At 44.5% G+C, this 13,228-nt stretch overlaps 1 protein-coding gene across 2 annotated transcripts in view; it reads left to right on the top strand.

Moving 5' to 3' along the window:
• The window catches only part of LARS2 (leucyl-tRNA synthetase 2, mitochondrial), a 163,832-nt gene that overhangs the window by 76,527 nt on the left and 74,077 nt on the right, over positions 1-13,228 (top strand). For both annotated transcript variants that reach the window (XM_014852435.3, XM_014852437.3), the window contains exon 7: positions 1,854-1,997. In XM_014852435.3, coding sequence (XP_014707921.2) covers positions 1,854-1,997 — 144 coding nt within the window. The remainder of the gene's footprint in view (positions 1-1,853; positions 1,998-13,228) is intronic.

Here is a 13,228-nt window from a genome sequence, read left to right as displayed (position 1 = left end):
TACACAATACTTCGCCCTTCCTTTTTGCTTTTTATTTTAAGTGGTACCCCTCCCCAGCCACTAATATGGGCAATGATAATAGATAAGTAAATCAGCCTTGGTTTATTAACCTAAAGTTTTTAGCTCTAAGATACTTCTGTGCTATATATTTGGTTTCTATATATTTATGGATTCAAAGCATTTGGGGCCTCTAGAATGGCGGTGGGGGGTGGGATCATTGAATGCATGTCTTTCCCACTCTGACTTCAGGCTTCACAGGCGTTCATTTTTCAGTGGATGTACGACTTTTTAGTTGTAACATCACAACCCACAGATGGGTTAGCCTCTCCTCCACTCTTACTTTTTATGTCAGTTTTAGATGTCTCTAGAGTATTCAGGATCCCAAGAAGAAACAGAGGGCACACCCAAAAGGAGTCATTGAAGAAGACGAAATAAAGGGATTAGGCACAGAGTTTAGGGGAACCTCCAAGGGATGGTTAAGCACCTGGCGCTGACAACAGAAGGCAGCCTTTGCCACCCCAGGCTGAAGGGGCAACGTCGGGGAGCAGTCACTAGAACTGGGAGAGCAGTAGCCGTAGCACTAGGAGAGGCCTGCCCACTGGGGGCGCTGGCCTTCGGTAGAGGCATGTGGCCACTGCCAGCCAAAGCCCAGCCGGCAGAAAGCCAAAGTGCCTCTCATTGGTTGAACCCAGCCAGAGGGCAAGGGTCCAAGTTAGTACAGGCACAGAGGTCAGCTTCCGGGGGCACAAAACAGGGTGGAAAAAAGGATTTGGAGGGACACATGGACAATATTCATCACAATCTCTTATTAGAATTGATTATTAAAATTTTTAAAAATAATGTGTATTAAGTCAGGATTGTTTAGTGCCTGGATGCATCTCTCTGTACTCATTACCTTCTTTGTACTAAGTGGTACCTAAATGTCATAAAGGAGTGAATGCAGATGGCAAAGGTATTTATTTTACATGAAGACAGAAATGAATAGAACTCCAAGGAGAGAGAAACTTTATAATGGTTAAGACTACAGTTTCTATCATTCAAACAGATCCACGGAGATAGGTCTCAGAATACTGGGGACAGATGTTGACGGGAAGAAGGCACAACAGAATTTCCTGGCATCCTGGGAATGCTTTACATCCTGGCGTGAGTGATGGTAGAAACTCATTGAGATCTATCCACATTACTCTGTGTATGTTACACCTTAATATAAACAGAAGTTTTAAAAAATTGCAAAAAATTTTTTACGCTTCCTAGAGACCTGAGTTCCTATCCTGTCTCTGTCACTTACTGACTCTGTGACCTTAGGCAAGTTATTTAATCTCTCTGTTCCTCAGTTTCCTTCTCTGCAATATGGGGATAATGTTGTTGCCTCAAAAGGTTGTCATGGAGATTATAAGAGCCAACCTTAGTAAGGCACTTAGTGTAATATCTAGCACATGGTGATTAAATGTTAGCTGTTTATAGTAAAATAAATATATTTGTTTCCCCTAAGATAACCCAGTTCTGCCAAATTCTAGGTACTATTTTTTCTTCTTTTCCTCTGTTGACTAAAATGTCCAATCCTGCAAGTTCATCCCTTCATACAAGAAGACACCAAACTTGAGTTAGACGTGTGCTTAAAGGCTTCCTTTCCAAGCCTGTTCTGATAAGATGAAAGCACAGAGGCAGTTGACATGTTCTCTTTTTACAGCTTTCTAGTGGTTTCTTTGCCAAGCAGTAGTCCCAGGAAATGCCCTCCAGTCTCAGAGCAGAGATATTGTATTTGCAGACCCTCTCACGTGTAAGGAAACTTAAAGTGATCCTATCAAGTGTACTCACCAGATTGCATCATTTTGTTTCCTGAATTATAACAGGCCTTGGTTAACTGGGACCCAGTGGATCAGACAGTGCTTGCCAATGAGCAGGTGGATGAACATGGCTGTTCTTGGCGTTCTGGAGCAAAGGTGGAACAGAAGTACCTCAGACAATGGTTTATTAAGACAACTGCTTATGCAAAGGTGAGTGTCAGCCAGGTGGCTCCCCACTAATGCCATACTTGTTGGCAGGCAACACTGAGGCACTGAGGTCTTTCGAGTATTGGAGGGCCTCACTGTTGGGACTGCCCCTAGGAAGGGCTCTTGGTTCCATGGGCGTGCAGACAGGAAGCATATGAGCCTCAGCTCACTCACTTAGAGGGCGCTGGTTTTGCGTCTCTCAGTTGTAAGTCAAGAATGGCACCTGGAGGTCATCGTAAGCCATTGTTTGCTGACCTTCCAATGCACTCCATCATTGTACTGCTGTAGAGGCCAAAAAACATTCATTTTTATCTGCAATTATATCAGTAATAAAGCTAGGGAAAAAAAGTATCTTCATCTCTGTGGTTCTTATAAGACCTCCAGAAAGATAGAATGACGTTTCAGAGAGTCCAGAGAAGCCCATCTAAAGAGAATGAAGAGGTGGCAGTTCTCCGTGAGGGAAGGCCAGAGTGAAAATGAGCTAAGCCAGGAACCAAAGTTCTGGATTTTAACTCTTATTGTGTCCCTAATTAACAGTGTAAACCGGTGCCAGTCGCTGGGCCTGAGTTTCCTCATCAGTAAAAGGAGAGGGTGGGACCAAGTGGTCCTTAAGGTGCCTTCTGGCTCTTTAAGTGTTCCAGGATTCAAGGCAAAGCCAACCCTTGAAAGAGAGGGCTTGCTTATTAAATCACCAGCAGACTGAGCAAAATAACCCATTCTGGGTATGCCAGAAAAACTCTGTGCAACATATTCTTTGAGCTTGCCAAGTTTCAGGATATGGAATTGAGGGATCTCTCCCTGAAACTCCAGCGAAGAGTGATTAGAACAAATCAGGGACACTTCACATGGTAATTTGATCATCTCTGTATTCTTTAGCATAAGAATGGACAGAAAAAGGATCTGAAAAAGTAGAGGCATCATGAAGGGCTACTGACATTGTTCCATGGTAGTTTTTTCCTGTGATAGTTTCCATGAGAATGATAGTTGTACCCTTTCCTAGTAGCCCCTTGGTCGCTCTGTCAGAGGTAGGGGACTGGACTGAAATGACTGTGGGTCAGATCCAATAATGCACTTCTTATATGCAGAGAGAGCACAAAGTTATAAATAACTTCCCATCACTACAATTACATTTGCTGAATTAGAACTGCAGTACACAACTCACAATACCAGTGCCATATGGATATATGACCTCCAGTTTTCTCACTCAGAAGACAAATGAGGCTGTTTTCCCATTATCATTTATTCAGAATGTAGCAGAGAACAGCATATGGATTTGGAAAACTGCTCATTAGAACTTGTTAACACAGTGCCTTGCTCCTTTTAAGCACATAATAATGTTGAGAGACTGAGTGAGAAGAACAAAGCTGAGGACATTGCTTTCTCTAACATCCCAGGCAGTAGGAGCCCCTATCTGCTGACAGTTGGGGTCCACTGTATTACCGGGAGGGATACCAGGTCACCTGTCAGGGACCTGTCAGATGACTCTGTAATAGGCATTATTGGAAAGGCCACCTAATTAGCTATTTTGTTTTGACCTCTGCCTATAGTTGGAAATGTAATAACCTAACTGAGGGGCATTATTCTTTAAATTGTCAGCCGTGAATTTTCAACTGTTCAGCAGAAATGGTTAGTTACCATGGTGACTTGCCTGGTTCTTGCTGAACTCCTGTGCAGATTTATTGAAAAAGCTATCTTTGGAGGTCAGCGTTTGGTTTGCCCTGAAAATCAGAAGAGGGAGTATCATGGGAATGGTAGAGAGAGGCAGAAATCTATGTTCACTGCAGGTCCTTGGCTGAGGACTGCACATGCACAGATCAAGACTCCATAAGGCCTAATAGAAAATGATTGCTATGGGACTGAGAGCAGAACAGAGATACCAGGGTGCTGCCCCATGCTAGGAGACCTTGGAGTTATGTTCCAGCCAAAGGTAGGTGGTTGAAACCCCCAAAAGGCCATATATTAGAAATATGGATGACACCCTAGGACTGAGCAGAAAATCAAAATAGATTCACCTTAATAAGAAATAAAAGCAAGCCTGACAGTTTCAAAAGGAACTTTCATAACAAAACTTAACGCCTTTAAAGGGAGACATCATAATCCAGACTCCCTGCAAGGTTGAGTTCATCTGTAATGTCCAGCATATGATAAAAAATTACTAGACTTGCAAAGAAGCTGGAAATTGTGACCCATAATCAAGAAAAAAAAAAAAAGGCAGCCCAATAAAAATATATCCTGAGATGATCCAAATGTTGGAATTAGGAGATAAGCCAGAGGCATCTATTATATAAATGGCCTGGGACTTAAAGGAAAAGATGGTCTTAATGAATGAAACTGAGAGAGCCCAAGGGAGAGACTCAAGATAGGGCTAGAGAGGTGGTTGGGGGCCAGATCAGGCAAGGCCTTTTAGGTCTTAGGGAATTTGGGCTTTATCTTGGGGGCCATGGGAAACCGTTAAAGGATTCTAAGGCAAGGAATGACATGGTCAGATTTGTGTTTTTATAAATTTGCTGTGGGAAGGGCAAGTGTGGATGCAGAGACTATTGCAATAGTCCAGGCATGCATAACTTAGACTTAAGTGGGATTAGTGGAGAGGAATGGGTAGGTTAGAAAAATATTCAGATGGTGAAGTCTGTAGAATTTGGTAATATATCGAATGAGGAGATGTATGAGATGGTGTCATAAAGAAAGACCTTGATTTGGACAGTAAATGAATAGTTCAGCTACCTACTGGGATAGGGAGTCCTGGAAGAGACATAGCCTGACCCTTTTGAGTTTGCAGTGGCCGTGAGACATTTGAGTAGAGATGTAAAATTATAGGTGCTTGGATAAATGGGTCCAGAACTTCAAAGATCAAGTGAGATAGGACATCTACTTTAAAGTCTGGTATGATAGAAATAGTCTTGAATTAGTGTAGAGGTCCTGCTATATTGATAAGGATGAGAAATTGAATCAATTATTAATGCTTTCAGCTGCAAGTAAGTGAAAACCCAAGTTATGATGGCTTAAACAAATGGGAGGTTACTTTTCCCACATAAGAAGTCCCAGTTGCTGGGACTGAACTGGGATAGGGCTCTGAGTTGGCATCTCAGTGGTTCTCTTGGCTTTTCCTTCCTGCTTGTCACCTCATGGTTGCTGCATGGCTGGTACAGCTCCAGATATCATCCTTCCGTTCATACAGAAAGAAGCAGAAGGAATAGTGCAAGTGACTGTTCCTTTTGTCTGGAAAAGCAAGAACTTTCCCAGAAACCCCAAGCAAAATTCCACTGCTGTTCTGTTAGCCCCAGTTGTGCCATGTGGCCACCTCTGGCTTCAAGGGAGGCTAGGAAAGCAAATTTGAGCTTTTCACCTTCCATAGTCAAGGTGGTTGGGGGAAGGGGGTGGGGAATGGGTGCTGGGATGGCCAGTGAGCTGTGCCACAGTTATCCTTAGAGCTTTGTGTTTGTGTCCAGCTTTGCAGCTCTGAGGGCTGCCTTTGGGAGGGACAGCTGGTGGTCTGCTCCGGAGCATGCCTGAGGAGGAGCCCTGCTTTCATTCACTTAACTTCCAAATTATAGAGACGATGCCTGATGTGAAAAATCACAGGGAGGCCTGAAATATGAAAGTCCTTTATCAAGGCTGTTTGTGACGTATTTGTTTTTTCTCCCCTCGCTCCTCACCCAGTTCCTAGGATTGTTTGCTTTGTGAAACATTAAAAGTGGTTTCAGCCCCTTGTTCTGTGAAAAAGAAAACCTGCAGTAGGAGGATCTGAGGAACATGAATCACTCTTGGCAGAGCCGTGTGGGAGTATCTTGTGGGCAGCACGGCGAGGTGAGGGCAAGGGGAGGGGCTGCACTGGGGACGCACAGACAGAACGCAAAAGGGATTCAGCGTCTGATGGAAGGAACGCCGCGGTTCCTGACGGCAGGTGACAACTGGAAGGAGAGACAGAGAGACAGCTTCCCGTTTGAACTTTTCTAGTAGATTTGTGGTTTCGATTTCTGCGGCTGCCTCGTTGCAGCCCTCAGCCACAGGGGCACTCTGTCCCTGCTCTTCTTTGGCGTTATGGTGCTCAGTCAACCCCCAGGCCAAAGTGGTGGTTGTATTTTCTAAGTTCTCAGGAGTTACCCGGCAACTGCTGGACTGTGAGCAAAGTCTGTGTTCACCTTCCATTTCCTGCCTGCTTGCCCCTGATCTGATCAGTGCTCGGGCCTCTACTTACCCCATCTTATTTAACTCTCACCTTATCCTTTGAGGGTGGGTACTCTTGTTATTCCTATTTTACTGAAGAAGAAACTGAGGCTCACACTGGTAATAAGTAGCAGCACTAAGATTCAAATTCGAGTGCTTGAGCTCTTAACCAGCAGTCTATACTGCTTCTCAGGTAGTCTGAATTCACTCATTCTTTCCCCACATGTTATTGAGTGCCTGGCCAGACTGTGGGCTAGGTACTAAGAATACAGATGAGAAAAGCTGAGGGCCCTGCTATTAAGGAGCTTGGAGGCTAGTGCAGGAGACAGTGGCAGACATGAGTGGTCACAGCCCAGTGGGATTGCAGTCACGCTGCAGGAGAGTGCAGGGGAGGTGAAGGGGAGGAGGCCCAGGTCTGCCCTATGGTCCCAGGAGGTATCACTGAAGAGGTGATGAAAGATAGGAAGCGCAGAATGTCATGCAGGAAACTTCACGCTTCATAAGTATTTCCACGTAGAATTTCTGCTGATGAGAAGCAGCGGGGCAACAGTAAGCCCTTATGCAAGCCAGAGGCATGGGCGGTAACAAGCCCCCCATTGCCCTGCCTCGTTGTGCGTCTCCTCCCCTGATTTCACCTCTGAGCTTACGGGTAAAGTAGAGGTGCCTTCACCAGAACACACTGGTCTTGTTTGAGCCTGCAAAGAGTGAAAATATGGGGTTGGAGAGGCAAGATCAGGGACAGGAAGGGAGGTTTATGACAAGAGCTCTTTGGGGAGGTGGAGGAGGAGGCTGGAGCAGAAAGACAGCCACAGAGGAGCAGTGGTGCAAGGATCCAGTCCCCAGTAGGTGCCCCTGGGTGCTTAAGAGTCCCTGCATTGTGGAATGTGCACTCTTGGGCACCCTCATCTCAATCCTGAGGCCTTGAGTTACTTGTGAAAGCATGTTGGTGTCTCCTAGAAATTGGGCCTGTTGCCTGGCTTTTTGCTCCTACCCTCAGATCCTCTCTCAGCCCCAGAACAGAGGCTGGCTCACAGGTAGTACCAGGAAATGCCTCTCCGGAACAACAACCAAGTCAGCCCTGCGCGGTGCAGGAAGCTTTGCAAAGGGATTGGTGGGTGAGGTTTGACGGCTTGGCCCCATCCTGCTGCTGGCCCCCAAGAAAGACCCTTGGCCCCAGTGCCTCCTCCTGTGTTTGCATCCTGGGCCTTCACGTGGTGGCTGTGCACACCCACCCAAATTAGATGTTGGCTGAGGAGGCAAAGCTTCTGAGAACCAAGAGGAGCAAGTGAGAGACGTTTAACGAGCTGTCAGCTTCTCTGCAGGGCTGTTGGGATAAAAAGCTGTGAGGACACAGACCAGGACCAGATTTAATGATGAGAGTGCTTGGGTTTGCCTACTGTGAGGGTTTTCTCTGAAAAGCCCTGTGGCTTTAAAGCTGTCATTGCATTCGTCCCCACCATGCCCCGCTGTGGTTAGTCAGGGCTGAGGGTGGCCTTGTCCTTCTCCCCTTTTAAAAATATGTTATTAGCTTCTGAGTGGTAGGAGTGGCAGACTCCATACAGGCTCTGGACCCTGGGATTGAGAGCAATGCCAGACATACCCTCAGAGGAACCAAGCGAGCCATATTCCTTCTGGAACTCTCCCCCACACCCCCCTGTCTCTTCTTTTGGAAACAAGGGACTGCTCCTGTCCCTGGGATCTAGTTTGACTCCTTGTCTCACAAGCTAATTAATTGTTAAATTCTCCTCCTTCTTACGTAATATCTCTTACTTCTTTCTGTTCTCTATGTTCCCTGCCTCTACAGAATCTTTTCTCTCCTAAGCTATGAATTGATCTCAGTTCTCCGCCTTCTGTCCTATCCTCTCAGCCCTCCTCAGGGTGATTAACCATCCGCTGGTGCCAAGGGGCAGAGGTGGGAGTTGTTACAAGGAGGCCTTTCTGGAGGTGGGAGGGGGCAGCAGCAGAAGGAAAGTAGGCGACGTGAGGCTGACATTTCCCCGGCACTTCCCAGGCCAGCCAGAGGCTGCCTGGAGTGGACCAGGAGACTTGTGTCCCCACCACTGCCACAGCCGAGGGAGCAGGCGCTTCATTGCCAGCTGGGGGTGAAGGCAACACTGCCGGGAGGAGGCAGCTGGCTGGCTCTGAGCAGGCCATAGAGGGGACTTCTGTCTGGAAAAGTTCACCAGAGTTGGTGCAGGGCTGGGTCCCAGCTCTGGATTTGGGAACCCATGGTGTTTCTAGATGATACAGGCAGTTAGATTTCCTTTCCCTAAATGCAGTGTCTTCCTGCCTGTCTCCGGGATGTCCCCCACCAATGCCTAATCGCATCTGTATGTGGCTATTAGGTCACTTCTCTATAACCGCCTTGTTTCCCTCACCCCTGAGTTCTTTCCCACCCTGCCATCCCTCCCGTCAGGGACTGAAGACAGCTGTGCCTGCGCACCCACTCCCGAGCGGGAGGATGAAAGTGAACTTGTGAAGGGAACGCACGGTCTCCAGGTCGGCACACACGTGCTGCAAACAGGAAGGTTTCCTTTGTCTTTTGTTTTTATTTTCAAGAAAAGAGGACTGACTGCAAAGGGAAAATGGGAGAAATAAATTAATAATATACTTCTTATGCTATATTGAAAAGAAAATAAATTGTCAATTTGATTGGGAAAGAATGAAGACAGAACTGAATATTGTGTCTTGCCCTTAAACCCTGAGTAGGCTTTCCAGGCTCCTGGCCAGGCCCTTTTGGAGTGTGAAGGCCTCCTTCCTTCTCGAGGCGTGAGCCTGGGCTCCCCGGGAGGAAGGAGATTTCTTAGCCCCTTGTAGGGGAGGCCCTGGGTGGGCTGGGGAGGGCTATGAGTATCACCATGAACCTCTTTAGCTTAGGGGGTCATTTGAATTTTAAAGCTGGAAGGAACTTGAGAGAACATTGCACAGCTTCCCCCACATTTGGCTGAGAGAGTTTCTCGTGCTTTTAAATCTCTGCCCTGATCTGAAAAACATAGAAGCAAACAAAAAAACCCCTCATGCTTGCCTTTACTGCTGCTTGAAATTACAAAATCAATATGATGTCTAAAAACGAATTAAAATAAAAGGGTAAGGTGTTGCTTTATTTTAAGCAACCCACACCCTGCCCTCCTCCTGCTCCTCAGGGGGCTGATTGCCAGCTGAGGTCTCCTTGAAAATGACTGACCCAGCCCATTCCTCATCTTATAACTGAGGCCCCCAAGCCCAGGAAAGCCAGCACCCAGCTTGGGTCTGCTCAGTCCCAGGCCTGTGTTCTTTCCACCTGCCCTTGAGCACTAGTTCTCAAGCAACCAAGCATTTCCAAGAACCACTTGCAGACGGCAGACAGTTGGCAGGTGTATGTTGCAGGAAGGCAGGGCATTAGCAAGTTAGGAAATGGAATAGGTCCAGGGAGAGGGCACAAATGGCCAGGTAATGGAAAGTACGGTAATTAGAGGTTTTCTAGTTGGAATTGTCTCGTTGGCCTCAGAGCTGGAGCAGTGTCAGGCTTTGCGTCATTCTTCTCTGCTCCAGCGCCCTGTCCTTACTCCAGGGCCTTCTGAGCCCAGCTGCCTGGAGAAGAGTGAGACTGATCCAGTGGCTGCCACTGCATTAAGGAGGCAAACCGTCATTAACAGATACAGACATAGCCCGTTACATTGTTTTGTTGTTTTTCAAAAAAAGGATCCTCTTATGGAAAGGGAGAATTTTCCACAGCATCTTCTCATTTCTTTATATATTTTGCTTACTGTTCCAGCATGGCTAATTCTGAGGGTCAGATTTGCTTAAAATAGAGATTTGATCCCTCCTAGAGCTATATAAGTTGTGAACTCTGGTAAAATGCAAACTCTAGTATTTTAAAAAGAGCATATAAACAGTATGATCTTAACTGTGTAAAAAAAAAAGTGTACACAAGTACGCACACTCATACTATATTTTATCAGTTCTTACGCACGATATTTTAAATTTCATGCTCCACTAAGAAAGAAAAATGCTGTCAATCAAAGATACCATTGATTGTAAGACATGTCTTGGTTTCAGAGTTTGTGGGGAAATGTGCATCTTAGAATCAATGGAAGATGAGATGTAAGTAGGATGGAAGGATATAGAACAAAATATTAATAGTGATCTCCTTCAGTGCTTAAATTGATTGTGGGTAATTGTTATTTTTATTCATCCTTTTCTCTCTTTTCCAAATTTTCCATAATGATAATTATCATTTTGATTATCATAAAACAGCCTGACAGCAGGGTTATGTCAGCATTTATTTACACATCTTCTTTAGACCTGAGTGTCTTGGAAAGGGATAGTCTTATGTTCTTGCAAGTTTTTAATTTATAGGCAGCCTTCCAACTCGAAGGTAATTGAGCAGAACGTCCCCTGGGACTGCTGTCCCCATTTTGTTTTTCTTGATTAGACCAATAAAAGCTTGAATCTTGCTGCCAAGACTCTTCTTTCCTGGAACAAAACCTCCTTTTCAGGCAAGGCCGGCCCAGTGCTGCAGATTGGGCTGAGTACCCAAGATGTAGCCATTTAATTACTCTTTCCCCTCCTGTGGGGAGCAGTTATGGCCTCTCTTTTGTCCTGTTGACCTAGGGGCACTGAGGTCACGAGGGTGGGCTCTGGGAATCAGAACCCATCTCATCAGACAGGTGACTCTGTCCTTTGGAGAGTTTGTCCTCTGGTATCTGCATTCTTAGGAGCGTGGTGGTGACATTTCAGAAACTGTAGTCACCATCTCTTGGATTAGTAGAATTAGAACCATTCTGCTGCTGAAAATGTGGATTACCTGGGTCAGAAGAGGAAGAAAAGACTGGTACTTGTGGCCTGAGTTAATATATGGATATGAATAAGAAGAGATCAGCCAAATTGGCTGCTACCACAGCATCCTGCTTTCCTTCATCACATCCTCTCCCACAAAGCATGCACTGGGGCCGTCCCTGAAGCTTGTACTCGGAAACACTCCGTTTTTTCCAGCTGTTTGGGAGCTATTTAATAGCACTTGGTTTGTCCTTCTCTTTCACATGGCTCTTGAGATGTGCATCTGATGTATGTGTGGGCTGTTTGGTGCATGGGCTGCTTGGTGCCTCTTTTCCTTTTGCCCCTGCAGTCCTGTGAATCCACACCTTGCTGGCAAGTCATACACCCTTAGCACGATGCCTTGCTCAGACCTGATTATTTCCTGTCTGAGTTAACAGCACCTTCACAAGAATCAAAACTCTTGGATAGCACAACCGTATTTGTAAATAAATGTTTTGCATTGAGATGGCACAACAAGTGGATTTTGCTAGAAATACACATCACATTTCAGAAGAGAGGGTCTGTCAGAGGGAGGTAAACATCATGTCAAATGAGCTTTTTAAATGTATAAATCTTCATGCATAACTTCATGCCAGAGTCAAAGCAGGAGTGGCAGACTAGGGTGTGAGAGAGTTTATTCCTCTAGAGTATTCTAGGGGGGACATTAGATTTTTTTAAACATCTTATGCTGTCAGGATTGATTTTCCTTTTTTACAACTCAAATATATGCTGTGTCTTTGGAGTGATTGCGTTGAAATGATTCCAAACACAAAAAGAATTAAAAAATCTTGGCAACAAGAATAAGTTTTAGAAAAAATATATACAAATTATAATTCAAAATAATTGCTAATCAAATCATACTTATTCAGAAGTAGGTTAAATGTTAAGCTTTTAAAAAGTGTCCATTTTAATTAAATCTCATTAAATCTTGTCTCTTCCATTCTGTCTCAAATCTATGTCCAGCTCTCAAGGTTTCTCAACTCTTTCTTTAGTAGCTAATAAATCCACTTGTTTTAAAAGGTCTGTATTTCTCAGTTTGCCTAAAGTTTTTTTTTACCAAAGTCTTCTAAAATGTATCATGTTTCTAAAACCACTTCTAGAATCCTTATTTGTGGTCCTCTTGCACCTGTTCTTAATGCTTTAGCTCACGTACTGTCCTCTCTTGGGAAGTTTCGATTTATTCCTGGCATTATTTCTGCTTCTTTGAAGAGAGAGTCAGATTAGCCATGTTATATCAAATCCTTTTTATCCCCAGCTTTTTAGTTTTAATCTTTCTCTTTCTTATTCCTGATTACATTTTGTATTACTAAAGCCTTTTTGACTGGCTGTTTGCTTCAGCCCATCTCCTAATGGCTCATGTTCTTAAACACCGACTCATGTTCAGACTCATTGATGGATAGTTCTGTTTCAACTTCTTAAAGCATCTTCATTCAGATGGAGTACCTATAAAGCAACAGTGACTGTCTTTTCAGATCTGTCCTACCCAAAATGATTACAAGGTCCCTTCATAAACCACAGTAGTTCTATATATGCTAAATAATAACCACAGGGAAACTTTACAATTTGACTTCAGATGAATATTAAATACAGTAATTATTTGTAAAAATTGAATGAGAAGCCCATTCACATTATTAATTTCTAGGTTTTGCATATGGAAGAATTTGTCTTTTGTTTAATTTACATAAAGATACCTGAAAACTAAACACAGTGGTCCCAGAACAATTAGAAGATCTGGATAATTCATTATTTGGGATCTGCTGTTGACTTGGTTGAGTTAGCCGTTTTTTCATTTATTAAATGGGGGAAGTTGAATAAATTAATGGTTTCCAAATTGTGCCCAAGTGTTTGGAGTTGATGGAGAGGGCTAAGAAGAGAAAGCAGGACATCTCCTAGAATAATTTAGCTTTCAGCTCTTGTGTATTGGGTTCCCTCAGATTTCATTTGAAAGGGGGTTTTGTTAGCACTTTAAAAGAGTCTCAAAACCTACTATTTCCTCAGGTTTTAGGATTCTGTGAACCTGTAAGATTCCTGTAAATTGAGGTTTGCCAGGGTGGGGAAGGGAGGCACTGCCAACTGTTTACCAAAGGTAAGGACGTGAGATGAATACTGTCCTCTATCACTGTAATTGCAGTACCAGAAAAAGGAGGAAGGATAAAATCTCAGCAAAACCCAAAACAAACAATAGAAACACCTCCTTGGATGGAAGGACTGTTGCACTGTAAATACTCACCACGTCGTTCCTGTCCTGGTGGAGACGTGCTGGGCCAGCC

Source organism: Equus asinus, chromosome 21, assembly GCF_041296235.1.
Source record: "Equus asinus isolate D_3611 breed Donkey chromosome 21, EquAss-T2T_v2, whole genome shotgun sequence".
In the NCBI taxonomy this organism is placed as follows: Eukaryota; Metazoa; Chordata; class Mammalia; order Perissodactyla; family Equidae; genus Equus; species Equus asinus.
This window is presented reverse-complemented; position numbering and strand designations above follow the sequence as displayed.